General features: G+C 37.3%; 1 protein-coding gene across 20 annotated transcripts in view; it reads left to right on the forward strand.

Annotated features, from left to right (window-relative positions):
• Positions 1–18,194, forward strand: part of RXFP1 (relaxin family peptide receptor 1) — a 124,735-nt gene that overhangs the window by 80,704 nt on the left and 25,837 nt on the right. For 15 of the 20 annotated variants that reach the window (XR_012435190.1, XR_006698356.3, XR_010587054.2 and 12 more), the window contains 4 exons: positions 3,264–3,335; positions 3,425–3,496; positions 8,245–8,319; positions 17,924–17,995. Coding sequence is in view for 16 of the 20 variants with exons in the window: in XM_074040674.1 (XP_073896775.1) it covers positions 3,264–3,335; positions 3,425–3,496; positions 8,245–8,319; positions 17,924–17,995 (291 nt within the window). In the remaining 4 variants the exon portion in view is untranslated. The remainder of the gene's footprint in view (positions 1–3,263; positions 3,336–3,424; positions 3,497–8,244; positions 8,320–17,923; positions 17,996–18,194) is intronic. The other 5 variants (XR_012435191.1, XM_015450974.4, XM_074040679.1 and 2 more) reach the window with 1 other exon arrangement.

An 18,194-nucleotide genomic window follows, 5' to 3' on the forward strand; every position in this document is an offset into this window, starting at 1 on the left:
AGTACCTCATAGAAGGAGAATCATAAAATATGCAGTTTTTTGTGTCTGGCTTATTTCACTTAGCACAATGTCTTTAATGTTCACATATTGTAGCATGTGTCAGAATTTCCTTTTGTAGGGCTGAATAATAGTCCATTGTATTTATATACCACATTTTGTTTAACTGTTTATCTGTCAGTGGATATTTGGGTTGTTTCTACCTTTTGGCTGTTGTGAATAATGTTGCCATCAACACAGGAATACAAATATCTGTTTGGGTCCCCACTTTCACTTCAGGGTATATACCCAGAAGTGGAATTGCTAAGCCAGATGGTAATTCTTTGATTTTTGAGGAACTGCCATTTGATTTGATTTTGATTTTTTAAGGGACTGCCATACTGTTTTCCACAGCAGCTGTACCATTTTACTTTTCAACTAGTGATGCACAGGAGTTCCAATTTCTCCACATCCTCACCAACATTTGTGTTCTTGTTTCATTTGTTTGTTTTGACAATAACTATCCTAATGGGTGTGAAGTGGTATCTCACTGTGCTTTAAAAAAAAAAAAAAAAACAGGCTTTCTCAAAGCTCCATTTTATTGAGTTCTGCCATGCAGCATTCTAGAAGTAACTGGAAAGAAATATAACCAAAAATCACATGAATACATAACTCCCTGTATTTCCATTTATGTCCCCTTATTTTCTATCTATCCTGTTCTCTATCCTAACACAAGAAACCCATTCCAGTCAGATTTTTAGCTTGTGGTATCAGAGTTTGGGATTGAGTCAAGAAGAGCATCTAGTAATTTACTAGCAAAATGGAAAAAGACTGCAGGAGACTCAAAGCCTTAACAGTAACCACTTTAGCCATGTCCTCTCCCCCTCTACCCCATCCCTGCTCTTTTATGTCTTAGCAAAGTACCCAACGTCAATATTGGATGCACTCTCGTCAGACTCCTGACTGTCTTCTTTCCATATATCTTTGCAAAATTTACTAAACACCATCTGTTTGGTTTAATGTTCAGTGGATGTGGAGGAAGCTCTTGAAAGGCAGTACAGAACTGGAGAGCAAACTTGAAAGTGTTCTCCATCTCTTTTCATAGCTTTTCTATAGTGCTGGAATATTGTTGAGTGTTAAAGATGCCACATATTTCTAGTTAAATAATCATTAGTCCCAGCACTTTGGGAGGCTGAGGCGGAAGGATCACGAGGTCAGGAGATGGAGACCATCCTGGCTAACACAGTGAAACCCCATCTCTACTAAAAACACAAAAAATTAACCAGGCACGATGTGTAGTCCCAGCTACTCAGGAGGCTGAGGCAAGAGGATCGCTTGAACCTCGGGGGCAGAGGTTGCAGCGATCCAAGGTTGCGCCACTGCACTCCAGCCTGGGCATCAGAGCGAGACTCCATCTCAAAAAATGATAATAATAATCATTAGATACCTGATGATTCATGGATCTAAATAATCATTAGATCCGTAAGTATTCATTAACCCTCATAGAGTGCAAATATTTTAGGTAGACACCATGAGGGCATAGAAGGATAACTCAGGCTTGCTCCCTTTAAGTAGTTATGCCTTAGTGTTTCAGGTAGAGCACTGAGCCATCACTGGGGAGAGGCAGGACTCCTGTTCTCTAGAAGCTTATGATCTGAGACGGGAAAACAATGCCAACTTATATACAACATTAGAGAACCATTTTTTAAAAGTACTTAAGTTCCAAACCTGTGTTGCTGAAACCAAAACTGCTATTATGGTTCACCGAAAGGAGTGATTATCTCAGGTCCAGAGCAGTAAAGGATGGCTCTGAAAAAATGAAGAGGACTGGGCAAAACAGGTGAGCACAGGAAGCAATCGTGGATCAAATGCCTTTTACCTGGAGGGTTTTTGTATAAGAGAACCCCCTGAGGTTGTAAGTCATTTCTTACCCCTTACTGTGCCCACCTGGGCTCCAGGTTTGCAAAGGAGGGAAGGAAGAGGCTCAATCGTGGGGTGCCATTGCTCACTAGCCCTAAGCAGAAGTCAAACCCAGCAAGAGAGAACAGATTCCTGGCAGGAGAAATTCTACAGGATGTTTATTCAAGATATGAAAGACTGAAGAAGAGAAAGAAATCTGTGTGAATCCTGTGTTAGTGGAAGTGAAACTTGAATTCTTACTTGCATGTGAATCATAAGCAGAAAGAAAAAGGAAAGAGGGAAGAAACTGGAGTAAGAGGCGTGAGCACAGACACTGCTATAAAATATAATGTGTACTGAATGTTTATGGCATGCATTGCCTCAAACATTAAACCACAGGAAGGAGATCCTGATATTATCCCCATTTTAGAGTTGGGGAAGCTGAGGCTTACAGGAATTCATTGCTTGCTCAAAGTCACTGTTAATAAGTAGAGGAGTCAGGAATCAAACTGTTCGATAGCAGATTTAGTGCAGTGAATTGCCACATGAGAGAGACTGAGACATGAGTGAACGTGACAAGAAGAGGAGACCAACACAATAGAACAGAGAATTATTTCACTTCGCAGAGGAGTGGGATGTAAAGATGGATGAGGCAGAGTCAAACTCTTTAGCAAGGGATGCAATACCCTTTTGACCAGAACAGGCCCTCGCCTGCCTCCTAGGTTTATCTCCTGTCTCTCCTCATAGCCCTTTCATGGTAAGGCCCCAGTGAATTACCTGGTGATTTCTTAACTTGTCAGTCTCGCATACCTCTTGCTTTTGTATAAGCTATTTCCTCTGCCTAGAATAGCTCCTGCCCATTCTTTGCTTTGTGAATTGCATGTCTTCATCCAAGACTCTTCTCAATTGTGCCTCTGTTTAGTAAAGCCTTCTCTTGTCTCCTCATTCCTCCACACTCTGCAGTCCCTACCCCTAACAAAGCTGGCTGCTTTCTCCCCTGCAATGGCAGAGCAACCATGCATTATACACTTTCTGCTTTCCTTGACATTACAAAGTAATCTGTTCACATGCTGTGGCTTCTCCAGACTCAAAGCCCCTTAAAGAAAGGGATGGCATGCTTAGCACAGTGCCATGGGGTAAGTATTCAAAGTAGATTAATGAATACATGAATAGATGAATGAATAGATTGATTAATTAATTATGGGGAAATTTAAAACTAGATATGATAAGGTAAGTGATAGCAATTCTCAGAGATTCAAAGGCAGGGAAGTGGCATGATGAGAATGCTATATTAAAAAAATTTAAGATGGGTGATTATTGTTTTTACTTTTCTTATTGTAAGACATCAAAAAGATACAAATTTATTGTAGTCATTTCTCCTCTTCCAGGTATCTTAGTCATAACAGAATAACTTTCCTGAAGCCGGGTGTTTTTGAAGATCTTCACAGACTAGAATGGCTGTATGTTTAATTTATGTGGCATTTTATAGCAGTAATTTATAGGTTCAAGAGATATATAAATGAATTAATTTTTTTCTTCTGGCTGGCAGGATAATTGAAGATAATCACCTCAGTCGAATTTCCCCACCAACGTTTTATGGACTAAATTCTCTTATTCTCTTGTAAGTACTAAACTAAAGCAAATATTTCAATCAAAAGCAAAGACGTGAATAAAAATTAATGCTTAAATTTAATACGATTAAATTTGGAATTGTTAAAACCCCAAAGAGGCCTTTTCAATGAAAAAGCTTTTCTTAATCATATTCTATAAAGCTATTTATAGTTCCAACAATTTTAAAAGATTTTCTGTCTTTTAGAATATCAGCCCATAAAAACTGAATATATTCTCACTCTCATATTTTATCACAATATTCTTTTTGTTGTTGTTGTTGACATGGAGTCCTGCTCTGTCACCCAGGCTGGAGTACAGTGGCATGACCTCGGCTCACCACAACCCCCGCCTCCTGGGTTCAAGTCATTCTCCTGGCTCAGCCTCCCAAGTAGCTGGGATTACAGGTGTGTGCCACCACGCCCGACTAATTTTTATATTTTGAGTAGAGACAGGGTTTTACCATGTTGGCCAGGCTGGTCTTGAACTCCTGACCTCATGATCCACCTCCCTCAGCCTCCCAAAGTGCTGAGCCACCACACCCAGCCTTTATCACAATATTTTTAAGCACATCGTTACTGCTCTATACAGGCAGACCTCAATGATATTGTGGGTGTGGTTCCAGACCACTGTAATAAAGCAATAAAGCAGTATTGCCTTGTCACAATAAAGCAATTCACACAAATTTTTTTGGTTTCCCAGTGCACATAATAAAGTTATGTCTACACTATACTGTAGTCAATTAAGTGTGCAATAACATTATGTCTAAAAATGTGCATACCTTAATTTTAAAATTCTTTGTTGCTAAAAAGTGCTAACAGTCATCTGAGTTTTCAGCGAGTTGTAATCTTTTTGCTGGTGAAAGATCTCATGTCAATGTTGACAGCTGCTGACTAACCACAGTGGTGGTTGATGAAGGCTGGGGTGGCTGTAGCAATTTCTTAAAATAAGATAACAGTGAAGTTTGCTACATTGATTGACTCTTAATTTCATGAAAGATTTCTCTGTGGTATGAAATGCTATTTGCTAGCATTTTACCCACAAGAGAACTCCTTTCAAAATTTAAGTCAATACTCTCAAATCCTGTCATTGCTTTATCAAATAAGTTTATGTAATATTCTAAATACTTTGTTGTCATTCCAACAGTGTTTGCAACATCTTTCCCAGGAGTAGATTCCATCTCAAGAAGCCACTTTCTTTGTTCATCCATAAGAAGCAACTCCTTATCCGTTCAAGTTTTATCATGAGATTGCAGCAATTCAGTCACATCTTCAGGCTCCACTTCTAATTCTAGCTTTCTTGCTATTTCTACCACATCTACAGTTACTTCTTCCACTGAAGTCTTGAACCCTTCAAAGTCACCCATGAGGGTTGGAGTCAACTTCTTCCAAACTCTTGTTAATGTGAATATTTTGACCTTACTTTCATGAATCACAAATGTTCTTAATGGCATCTAGAATGATGAATGCTTTCTAGAAGGTTTTTAATTGACTTTGCCCAAATCCATCAGAGGAATCACTATCTATGGCATCTATAGCCTTACAAAATGTACATCTTAAATAATAAGACTTGAAATTTAAAATTAGTTTTTGATCCATGGACTGTAGAATGGATGTCATGTTAGCGTGCATGAAAACAACATGAACTTCCTTGTAGCTCTCCATTGGAGCTCTTGGGTGACCAGGTACATTGTCAATGAGCAGTGTATCTTGAAAGGAAATCTTTTTTTTCTGAGGCCCCAAGAGTGGGCTTAAAGTATTTAGTAAACCATGCCGTAAACAGATATGCTGTCATCCAGGCTTTGTTGTACCATTGGTGGAGCACAGGAAGAGTAGACTGAGCGTAATTCTTGAGGGCCCTAGGATTTTTGGAGTAGTAAATGAGCATCAACTTTCACTTAAAGTCACCAGCTCCATTGGCCTCTAACAAGTGAGTCAGCTTGTCCTTTGAAGCTTTGAAGCCAGGCATTGACTTCCCCTCTCTAGCTATGAAAGTCTTGTATGGTATCTTCTTTCAATAGAAGGTTGTTTCATCTACTTTGAAAATTTGTTGTTTAGTGGAACCACCTTCATCAATGATCTTAGCTAGATCTTCTGGATAACTTGCAGCTTCTCCATTAGTACTTCGTGCTTCACCTTGCAATGTTCTGTTATAGAGATAGCTTCTTTCCTTTCCTCATGAATTAACATCTGCTAGCTTTAAACTTTTTTTCTGGAGCTCCCTCACCTCTCTTATCCTTCATAGAATGAAGTAGAGTTAGGCTTTGCTCTGGATTAGGCTTTGGCTTAAAGGAATGTTGTGGCTGGTTTGATCTTTTATCCAGACCACTAAAACTTTTTCCATCAGTGATAAGGCTGTCTTACTTTCCTATCATTTGTGTGTTCATTGGAGTAGCACTTTAAATTTCCTTCAAGAATTTGACCTTGCATTCACAATTTGGCTAATTGGTGCATGAGGCCTGGTTTTTTGACTTATCTCAGCTTTCGAAATGCCTTCCTTACTATGCTTAATCATTTCTACCTTTTGATTTAAGGTGAGAAGGTGTGTGAGCAGTATATCTTGAAAGGAAATCTTTTTTTTTTTTTTTTCTGAGCAGTAGGTCTCAAGAGTGGGCTTAAAGTATTTGGTTAACCATGCTGTAAACAGATGTGCTGTCATTCAGATTTTGTTGTTCCATTGCAGAGCACAGGCAGAGTCGATTTAGCATAATTCTTGAGGGCCCATAATTCTTGTGGGACTCTTCCTTTCATTTGAACACTTAGAAGCCATTGCAAGGTCATTAATTGGCATAATTTCAATATTGTTGTGTTTCAGGGAATAACAAGGCCTGAGGAGAGAGAGATGGGGGAATGTCTGGTTGGTGGAGTGGTCAGAACACACACAACATTTATGGATTAAGATTGCTGTCTTGGCTGGGTGCGGTGGCTCAGGCCTGTAATCCTAGCAATCTGGGAAGCCAAGGCAGGCAGATCGTCTGAGGTCAGGAGTTTGAGACCAGCCTGACCAACATGGTGAAACCCCATCTCTACTAAAAATACAAAATTAGCCAGGTGTGGTAGCACATGCCTGTAACCCCAGCTACTCGGGAGGCTGAGGCAGGAGAATCTCTTGAACCTGGGAGGTGGAGGTTTCAGTGAGCCGAGATTGCACCATTGCACTCCAGCCTGGGCAACAAGAGTGAAACTTTGTCTCACAAAAAAAAAAAAAAAAAAGATTGCTGTCTTATATGGGCATGGTTTGTGACACCACAAAACTACTGTGATAGTAACATCAAAGATCACTGATCACAGATCACCACAAACAATACAATAATAAAGAATTTGATGGCTGGGCAGGGTGGCTCACGTCTGTAATCTCATGCCTTGGGAGGTCAAGGAGAGAGGATAACTTGTGGCCAAGAGTTTGAGATCAGCCTGGGCAATATAGCAAGACCCCGTCTCTATGGGAAAAAAAAAAATTGTTTTTAGCTAGCAGAGCATGGTGACACATGCCTGTAGTCCCAGCTACTCAGGGGGCTGAGACAGGAGAATCACCTGCGCCCAGGAGTTTGAGGCTGCAGTGCACCATGGTCACACCACTGCACTTCAGCCTGGACAACAAGGCAAGAACCTGATTCAAAAAAGGGAAAAAAATTGAAATATTCTGAGAATTACCAAACTGTGACACGGACACACTAAGTGGGCACATGCTGTTGGAGAAATGGCTTTCATAGACTTGCTCAATGCAAGGTTGCCACAACCTTCAATTTTAAAAAACGCAGTATCTGCAAAGTGCAATAAAGCAAAACACAATAAAACAAGGTCCGCCAGGTGGAGTGGCTCACACCTGTAATCCCAGCACTTTGGGAGGCCGAGGTGGGCAGATCACCTGAGGTCAGGAGTTCAAGACTAGCCTGGTCAACATGGTGAAACCCCATCTCCACTAAAAATACAAAAAGAAAAAAAGCCGGGCATGGTGGTGGGCATCTGTAATCCCAGCTACTCAGGAGGCTGAGGCAGGACAATTGCTTGAACCTGGGAAGCGGAGGTTGCAGTGAGCCAAGCTCGTACCACTGCACTCCAGCCTGGGCCACAGAGCAAGACTCTGTCTCAAATGAAATAAATAACTAAATAAATAAAAATAAAACAAGGTGTGCCTACATTAATCTTGGTAAAGAAAAAAATTCCTTTAAATCATCTCCTTTCCACCATTCGTTGTTGAAGGGTTTAGGCTTTTTTTTTTTTTTTTTCAGTTACTAGCATTACTGCTTTCCTCTATATAATAGCTTATATTTGTCAAAATTTTATTACTATCAAGTATTTTAATATAATAAGACTTGCAGAGAAAAAAATAGAGGGAAGGCTGGGCATGGTGGCTCATGCCTGTAATCCTAGCCCTTTAGGAGGCCAAGGTGGGTGGATCATTTAACGTCGAGAGTTCGAGATCAGCCTGGCTAACATGGTGAAACCCCACCTCTACTTAAAATACAAAAATTAGCCGGGTATGGTGGCACATGCCTGTAATCCCAGCTACTCGGGAGGCTGAGGCAGGAGAATTACTTGAACCCGGGAGGCAGAGGTTTCTATGAGTCGAGATCGTGCCACACCACTCCAGCCTGGGTGACAGAGCCAGACCCCATCTCAAAAAAAAAAAAAAAATTAGAAGGAAAAAACTAATGTAGTGGATTTGTGTGATTTCATAATAATAACAATAATACCATGTTTGATCCAAGATGAGAAGAGAACCAGAAAAATGTGACTTGTTTGTCTTTTCCTTTTTCAGAGTCCTGATGAATAATGTCCTCACCCGTTTACCTGACAAACCTCTCTGTCAACACATGCCGAGACTACATTGGCTGTAAGCGATTGTGTCTTTTTTTAAAGAACTCAATTAAATTTTCTGTTTTTACCTAATTCATTCCAGGTATCAGATTGTTTTAGGTTTTCTTTAAAATGATAAGGTTTTTAACATCATATCACATTTCTTCAAACTGCTTTAACATGATTTTTATGTTAAACATCTACATTATCTAAACTAAAGTCTCTAAACTCTCAGCAAAATAAAACATCTCAAAAAAATAAAATAAAAAAAAATATATATATATATATATACTGGAGCCAGGAAGAAGAAAGACAGAAGGAATGTCCTGGCATCTATATAACATCTTTGCCTTTCCCTGCTGATATACTCACCTTCTAATTTGGTACAGAAAGACTAAGTCATTTTAATTTCACTCTAGAATTCTGAATAATAGGAATATTTTTTTAACAACTAATCATGGTAAAATATGTTCCATGGAATATTTACACAGTAGCTTTGCTTGTAGTGATAAGTATCACTCCACCATTCCAAACTCAATCATCCAGTAAATTTGTCTATTTAGAATACAAGTAAAAAATAAAAGAAAGAAATAATCAAAATAACTATTAACAAGTTCAGTCGACAAACTGCCATATGCTGTATCATATGAAAACTCCCTCTGTCTCTTATTTTACAAGAAATTCTCACAAGTTGGTTGTTTGATTTCTAAGCTCATACCAGATTACAAATGTCAAACTAAAAGGAAGAGGAAAAATTAGAGTCAGAAGCATTGATTGTAGTCAGAGGTAACAACTACCAACTTGATAAAAAAGCGTAAGCGAGAAGTGCTATAAAAAGCAATGACAATAATTCAAACTGTACTAATTTGCAACCTCTCAGAAAAAAACAAACATCCTGAAAAGTTACTAAGTCCAGTAGGCATTTTGGTATGACAGAACAATACTGTACTATACATTGAAAACAAGCTAAGCCATAAAGGAAAGGGCAAATTAAGTTCAATATCCTTCATTAAAATTGAATTTTGGTTCAGATGAATACATTAGCATCTATTACAGCCTCAGTAATCCCAACTTAGTAATTAAGCACAATTGAACAATACTTATGTAATTAGCAATTAAAATGTGTGCATTTAGACCAGAAGCAACTGTGTGTATTATGTATTATGTATTATGTACAGGCAATAATAAACCTTGCCTTTGTTTATAAAAAGGCAAGAAAATATACAATATACTTCAGATAAACATCAATATGATTAAGGTTTATTACTAGAAAAATTAAAATTAAAAAATAAAATTAAAAATTTTGTTACTAAAGTTTTCATATGTAAATTCTAGCTATCCAGAACAACTTATTCCATATGAATTCCTGATAGTGAATATTATCCTGATTTTAATTCTACTAATAATAATACTTTTCTTTATAATTATTCACCTTTTTATAACTGATCACAGCATACTTACCGTGCATGAACTTTCATTTAGCACAGTATGAACTAGAAAATCTGACAGATTTGTTGGCCAAACATTATTTAAACTCTGATTTAGGGGAAAAATACACACAAAATAAAGAGACAGATGACAGCCCAGGAAATTATGCTTGTAAGATATTTGCAAGACAATAAACTGAAACCTCTATTAGTTCTTGCAAAGCAATGAGAAACTGTAAATGCCACAATAAAAGTTGTAAAATTCAAAAAGAAAGGAATGTAAGTAATAAGTAAGCATAAGGACAGATATGGCAATAGCCAAAGGTGAACTAAAAGTCAAGAAATAAAGTAAACTTTTCTTTTGAGATGAAATTAAGCAAGTTTATTTCTTAGCCAAAGAAGTCAATATGAAAAGCTTGAAAATATAGAAGACGATGGGAATGCATAATAGTGCAAAGTACTAGAAGACATGGAAAAGAATGAAAAAATGAAATGTGATCACACACACACACGCATACACACAGCAGTGAAAATGAATGGACTATCAGTACTTCAATCAACATGACTCAATTTCAAGAACATATGAATTATTCAACAAAAAGTCATAGAAGACTACATATATTATAATTCCATTCCTATACTATTGTGATTAAGATATAGAAAGCCACGAGACAACAATGCTTCCTCTCTACCAATAAGAAAGAGCTTTATAATCTACAAAGTCATAATTTTCTGGAGCCCATCAGTAGGCTACAGTCATAAGGTAGCCAAATAAATGGAATTCTAAGAAACAACAAGGAGATGTGGGACATACATACTATTTGCCTTTGGCAGAGCACAGGATGAAGAGTTGGCTGGCGTGAAACCAGGTACAAAGAAAGCTGCTAAAACTTTAATGAACTTGTAAGATTAAGTGTGGGCTACTATAGCACTTTAGAAGAACTGGGAACCCCATATGCAAGGGTAAGATGTAGCTATCTTTAATAGGCTCTTTTTCACTCAGCTCCACCAATCCCAAGAAAAACTAGGAGTAGGTAAGGAAACCAGACAGAGCCCTTATTGTAGCACACAGACACAAAACTCTACCTTCTTCTCTAAACTCACCCCTCTCAGGGAACAAAAGTATTAAGCCTTTTGGAGTGGGACAGAAAATCCTCCTGCACCCAGGGACCAGGCAAATATCCATTACTTCCATAGGAGGAATAGAAACTAGAGCATTCTGCCCCAGGGTACCAACAAAAAAAAACCCACTCCAGCCCAGGATCTTGCACGGATCAAAGCGGTGGGTAGTGCCCACTTGGGTCATGGCAGGAAATGCTCTTATGAGAGTTTGGCTTCTAGGGAAGGGGGAACAGCAAAGCTGAGACAGCCCTATCCCCAAAAGGGTAAGGAAAAAGAAGTTCATTGTCAAATTATAAAGCAATCAACAAAACCAGAACCAGCAATAACTCAGATTTTACAACTTCCAAACAAAGACATTAAAATGCTTATGACTAATATGGATAATATGCAATAACATAAAGAAAATCTTAGCAAAAGATGGAAACTACAAAAGAGAAACAAAAATTATTTCAACAGCCTTAGCAGCAGACTGAATACAGCTAAGGAAAGAATCAACAACCTTGAAGAAAGCTTTCAAATGGAAACGAAAAGAAAAAAGAGACAAAAATAAAGGCAAAACAGAGAATCTAAAAGCTGCAGGATAATATAATTATCTAACAAATGTGTAAATGGAGTCACAGAAAAAAAAAAAGGAAGAACAGAACAGAAGACATAGCTGGAGAAATAATAGCCAAGAATTTTCTTATGTTAATATAATACCACAAACCAGAAATCTAAGAACCTCAGAAAAATCCATGCAGAAGTCAAGAAAAACTAGACAAATTATAGTCAAACTGCTGAAAACCAAAGATAAAGAAAAGTATCTTAAGGCAATCAGAGAAAATAGAAACATTATACACTGTAAAACAAGGACAAGAAACGCAACACTAACTTTTTTAAAAAGCCAGAAAGACTATGGTAATATTGAGGAAAAAGATTTCAGAACAAGGATTATCACCAGGGATAAATGAGGGATATCATATAATAATAAAAAGATCAGTTAAGCAAAAATATGTGATAATCCTAAATGAGTAAACAGTTTCAAAATACATAAAGTGAAAAACAATAGAACTGTGAAGAGAAATAGCTAAAAGTCAAAGGATGTCATTTAAAGCTGATGAATCTTTGGCCGAGCATGGTGGCTCACACCTATAATCCCAACACTTTGGGAGGCCAAGGTAGGAGGATCCCTTGAGCTCAGGAGTTTGAGAACAGCCTGGGCAATGTAGTGAGACCTTGTCTCTATTAATAATTTTTTTTAAAAAAATTAGCTGCGTGTTTAGCTGGGCGTGGTCATGGGCGCCTATAATCCCAGCTACTCGGGAGGCTAAGGCAGGAGAATCCTTGAACCCTGGAGGCGGAGGTTGCAGTGAGCCAAGATCACACCATTGCACTCCAGCCTGGGCAACAGAGTGAGACTCTGTCTCAAAAAAAATAAAAAGTAAAAATTAGCTGAGCATGGTAGCATGCACCTGTAGGCAGTCCCAGCTACTCAGGAGGCTGAAGTGGGAGGGTAGCGTGAGCCTGAGAGATCAAGGCTGAAATGAACTATGATTGTGCCACTGCACTGCAGCCTGGGCAACAGAGGGAGACCTGTCTCTGGAAAAAACAACAAACAGCAACTGACAAATCCATAGATTAGACACGTAGTGGTTCCCAAGGTGAACACCAATAAAAAGCATGTAATGAACCAATATTATATGGTAAAGAGAGGCAGAGGAGCAGAGAGGAAGACAATGTACACAAATTTTATCATTTCTTAGTATCATCAAAAGAAAGAAGGTATAGTGCATTGGGTAAAGTTATAAAGATTGCCAATAGAATATACAAACCTTTCTAAATATTGTAAAAAATACATTTTTTAAAACACCATTAGGTTAAGATAAATATTACACAAAAAAACCTGAGGTGAAAGTTTTTTAAACCTACGCAATCATATAATAATATTTTTAAATAACAGACTAAGGCCAACTCTATTATATCAATAAATATAAGTAGGCTAAACTCACCTATTAAAAGAAAAAAGACTGGGAAAGAAGACCTGGAAAGATATTTCTCAAAAAATACTTACACATGGCCAACAGGCATATGCAAAAATGTTCAACATTAATCATCAGAGAAATGCAAATTAAAACCACAATGAGGTATCACCTCACACCTGTTAGAATCTCTATTATCAAAAAGACAATAGATGACAAGTGTTGACAACGATGTAACTAGAAAGGAATTCCTGTGCACTGTGGGTGAGAATATAAATTAGTACAGCTGTTATGGAAAACATATGGAGCTTCCTCTAAAAATTAAAAATAGGACTGGGTGCAGTGGCTTACGCCTGTAATCCCAGTACTTTGGGAGTCAGAGATGGGTGGATCACTTGAGGTCAGGAGTTCGAGGCCAGCCTGGCCAACATGGTGAAACCCCATCTCTACGAAAAATACAAAAATTAGCCAGGCATGGTGGCGGGCACCTGTAATTCCAGTACACAAAAGGCTGAGGCAGGAAAGTCACTTGAACCCGGGAGGTAGAGGTTGCAGTGAGCCAAGATCACACCCCTGCACTCCAGCCTGGGCGACAGGCAAGACTCCGTCTCAAAAAAAAAAAAAGAATTAAAAATAGAACTACCATATGATCCAGCAGTCCCACTTCTGGGTATATATCCAAAGGAAATTCCATTAGTATGTCAAAGAGGTATCTTCACTGCCATGTTCATTGCAGCATTAGTCACAATAGCCAAGATATTAATCAACCTTATTGTCCAACAACTGTTGAATGGATAAAGAAAATGTGGTAGATATACCCAATGGAATACTAGCCAGCCTTAAAAGAGATCCTGTCATTTTTGACAACATGTATGAACTTAGAGGACATTATGCTGAGTGAAATAAGCCAGAGACAGAAAGAAAAATGCTGCATAATCTCATTTATATGTGGAATTTCTTTTTAAGTTGAACACATAGAAACAGAGAGTAGAATCGTGGCTATGGGTCATGGCAGGGGGAATGAGGAGATGTAGTTTCAAGGGTACAAAATTACAGTTATGAGATGAGTAAGAATACAGATCTAATATATGGCATGAGGACTATAGTTTAATAATACTGTATTGTATAGTAGAAATTTGCTAAGAAGGTAGAGTTTAGGTACTCTTACCATTAAAAAAATTAACTATGTAAGGTGATGAATATGTTAATTTGCTTGACTGTAGTAATCATTTTACTATGTACTGTATATCAAAACAGGCTATACACCATAAGTATGTACAATTTTTTTAAAGTATGTCATGTAATTGCAAACAAAAGAAAGCAAGCATCGTATGTTTTATCTAAGTAGGTGGAATTCTGGCCAATATGCATTAAACAACACAATGACATTTTAATGCTATAACTGCAATTTCCAATAAAAGATACCACATTACGAGTCTATACACACCAAAGAAATTAATATAGCAACCAAAACAAAAGAAAATGTAGACATACGTAAGCAGTAAGAGATAATCCACCACTGGGCCAGGTGCGGTGGTGCATGCCTGTAATCCCAGCACTTTGGGAGGCCCAGGCGGGTGGATCACCTTAGGTCAGGAGTTTGAGACTAGCCTGACTAACATGGTGAAATCCTGTCTCTACTAAATACAAAAAAAAAATTAGTCAAGCGTGATGCCTGTAATCCCAGCTACTCAGGAGGCTGGGGCAGGAGAATCGCTTGAATCCAGGAGGCAGAAGTTGCAGTGAGCTGAGATCGTGCCATTGCACTCCAGCCTGGCCAACAAGAGCGAAACTCCTTTTCAAAAATAAAAATAAAAAAAAAGATAATCCACCACTTCTCATTCCATAAAAAATCAAGTAGAACCAAAATAAATAAATAACATGATTGGTAAGTTAATGCTAATCAGTGTATATCAAACTGCAATGCCCCTTCTCAATACCAGAACTGCTTTCTTTGGGACAGAAACATAACTAGCTAAAATACTACATTCCCACACTTCCCTGCATCCACATATAGGATATGTCTTAAGTTCTGACCAGAGAGGTCGAAGTATTACAGTACAGAATTTCAGGAAAATCTCCTTAAAGAGAAAGATGCAGGTCCTTTCTTTGCCTTCTTTATCCAGAAAAAAAGAAATGAATATGATGGCTTCAGCTTTAGCAGTATCTTGTACCATGAAGACAGGAGCATGTGATCAGTGAATATGAGAGATCCTGGGTTTCTAACAACTTTGTAAAACAACCATATCAGCCCTGAACTGCCCAACTTTAGTTTTTTTTTTTTTTTCCTTGGGGGAAAAAACCCCAACAACTCTGTGTATTTATGCTATTATGGATGGGTCTCTGTTATATGTATGTGCACCTAATCCTAATAGATATGAACTTGAAAGCAAAGAATGTCCAAAGAACATTCACCAAAACTGACCATGTATTTTAGGACATACACATACACAAACCAAACTCAAGAAAACAGATGGAGGGATTAGCCTAAAACAGGAGAAGGGTCATCTCTTCCTCTGAGATTAGAAGGAGACCAGGTGCATATACAGGTAAGTTTACAGATGTTGGGCAGCAAGTCAAGGGCTTTTCCCTTCTTCATCACCTCAATTTTCTCTGTGAAATAGGAGCCAGAAATGTTTAAAAGGTAGAGGAGGAAGCAGATAGAGAGTAAGATTTGCATGTTTGAATGCCACTAGGGGACAAGTTAAGGGAGAATAGACAAGATTATAGTTTTTGTCTTTTGTTATTTTTGTTATTCAGATTGAAGAACCACCAAAGTTTTCATTTTTATCCAATTCTACCAGGTATAAAGGGAAAAGTAAAATGGTTAGGCTCAGAGGTTCATTAGATAGGAAGGGTGGTGGTTTAAACACAGTAAAAAAATAAAAATTAAAATTAAACACCCCTTTGTTAACTCCATTAAAGCTTGCAGCTAGGGAGCAAGAAACAGATTTTTTGTTGTTATTTTGGTTTTGTTGTTGTTGTTTTTACTCTAGCTAAGAGGTATGCTGCAAACCAGATCCCTGCGTATCAAGGACTAAAACCCCTAACTTTAGGAAGAAGATATACATATTCATACGTAAGCTCATATACATGCCCATAGAAACACATCATGCAAATATGACTCCAGATGTTTTTATTATTAACACGGGAGGGAAAAAAAAAAACAGTAAATATACAACCCAAGGTTAAAATAAACGCAAAATTAAACTACCAATTTAATCAAATGTCCTTAATTTGTGCCCCAATATGTGCCTCTTTTTGATTTTCACAAATTAGTAAATTAGTACTAACAAATATTTTTGCCAGCTTAATAAAAAACAGTTACATAAGTAACTAAATAGGAACATCAACTCGCCTCATTAAGAGCATTTTGTGAGACTTAAGAGAGCATCACCACCTGGTGGTAGATTCAGGGTAATGATTAGCAACTAAATAGGAAATGGCCACTCCCTGTCACGGATAACATACATTATGAGAGGCCAAAAGCCTTGGCCAAAACTAAGACCAAAAAAAGTAGCACTATAAGTGATTAGCTTCTAACTTAATAGAATGACAGAAATTTGGAAAGGTGATCTAGAATCCATATTTAAGATTCTAATACAATATCCCATGAAGTACAAAAATCCTGTCTCAAAACTAGAGATATGATACATTGTCTGTGCTAAATACCTATAGTAAAAAGAAACTTCTTCTCTGGATATCACAGATTGCTAGATAGGTTTAAATTGGGTTTAAATTTGAAATGTTTTATGTCTCACAACCAACAAATCTAATTTTGCAAAATCCAATGCAACATAAAAAACCCCTGATATATTCTATAGCCTGACTTCAAATATATCTCTCATTTTGTTTTTGTTTGTTATAAATACACCCATATTTTTCAATTGCCTTGATTTCTAGATACTTTACATCCTGGTCTTCCAGATTTTCCAGATATATTTGATTTGTCAGCATCTGTTTTTAATGCAGCGCCTAAAATAAAACTGACTCACATATAGACAGTGGAGTATAGGCACTTCTATTAATGCTTTCCATGTTTCCTTTCAGATTTTATATGCCGTATCACACTTCTGCTCACATGTTTTAGTCACAATTATTCCTGAACAGCTTTATGTTACGTGGTGACCAGTAAGCTGAGTGTTAGAAGAGACTGAGTAGATTTAAGGGCCAGCATTTACTTTTGAAAGTCTACCCCTAAACCTCAGCTCTCTTCCTCTGCTCTATAAACTTCCAACATATACTCACTTACGAAAGAAGAGGAACAATAAAAGAGTAACTTCAAGATAACTATGAAGAGACAGTAAAACAAAAATTTTGATACATTTTTATGCTTAGACCTTAAGGAGGTTTATGGTGACAGGCGTCACACAGCAAGGAACTCCCAGGAGGATTATATTTGTAGATAGATAGATAGATAGATAGATAGATAGATAGATAGATAGATAGATAGATAGATAGATAGATAGGTAGGTAGGTAGGTAGACAGACAGACAGAGATATATGTAGCTCTCTGAATTGGAAATGCAGAACCTAAGGCAGTCTGCTATTTGCTCTCTGTCTGCACTGGCCTTTGTGACAACATAAAAAGCAAATAAGGGTATTCCCAATAGTAAAAGATTATTGAGAATTTTTTCTGGGGAGTGATTAGGCTGGAAAGGTAGGAGCTAAATATTGTTTGGCTAGCAGCAGCTTCTGCAACAGTAATAGAATCTGATGCAAACTGTAGCAAAATAAAATCACACCACTTAGGGAAATTCCACTGGTAACTTGGGACAAATGTTTAATATGATTCATTATGAAATATTGGTTAATAAATTAGGTATTTATCATGACAAATGTTTTCGATTTGACTTCTTGTTCTTTTCGATTTCTCAGAATATACATGCCCATATGAACTCATGATACAGATGGGAAGCAAAACATTTTTACTATTAACAGAGAAAAAGAGAGTATAATATAGATATTATATATCTATAATTTCAGCTGTAATAGAAATGGCTACAAGTGAGAGTCTATATGAAATAAATAGTATGTAAAGAAAAGATATTTTATTAGAAGGCAAATAATTTTAACCAATTTATTTCTCTCCATGATTAAGATTTAGCTGTATCGTTTTATTTTTATGTTCCAGGGACCTTGAAGGCAACCATATCCATAATTTAAGAAATTTGACTTTTATTTCCTGCAGTAATTTAACTGTTTTGTAAGTAATATGCTATGTTTTTGAAGTAATATTATATTTTCTTACAAATAAAATTTTAAAACACCCATTTTATGGGAGAAAATTCCCAAAGAACATCAAGAGTCTGTCGTTGGATCTCAGTTTGAGAAACGCTAAATTGAAGTCTTAGTCTATAAGAATGTTTATCCTTTGCAAATTATTACGGCATAAATTTTTTCTT

Source organism: Macaca fascicularis, chromosome 5 (assembly GCF_037993035.2).
Source record: "Macaca fascicularis isolate 582-1 chromosome 5, T2T-MFA8v1.1".
Classification (NCBI taxonomy): domain Eukaryota; kingdom Metazoa; phylum Chordata; class Mammalia; order Primates; family Cercopithecidae; genus Macaca; species Macaca fascicularis.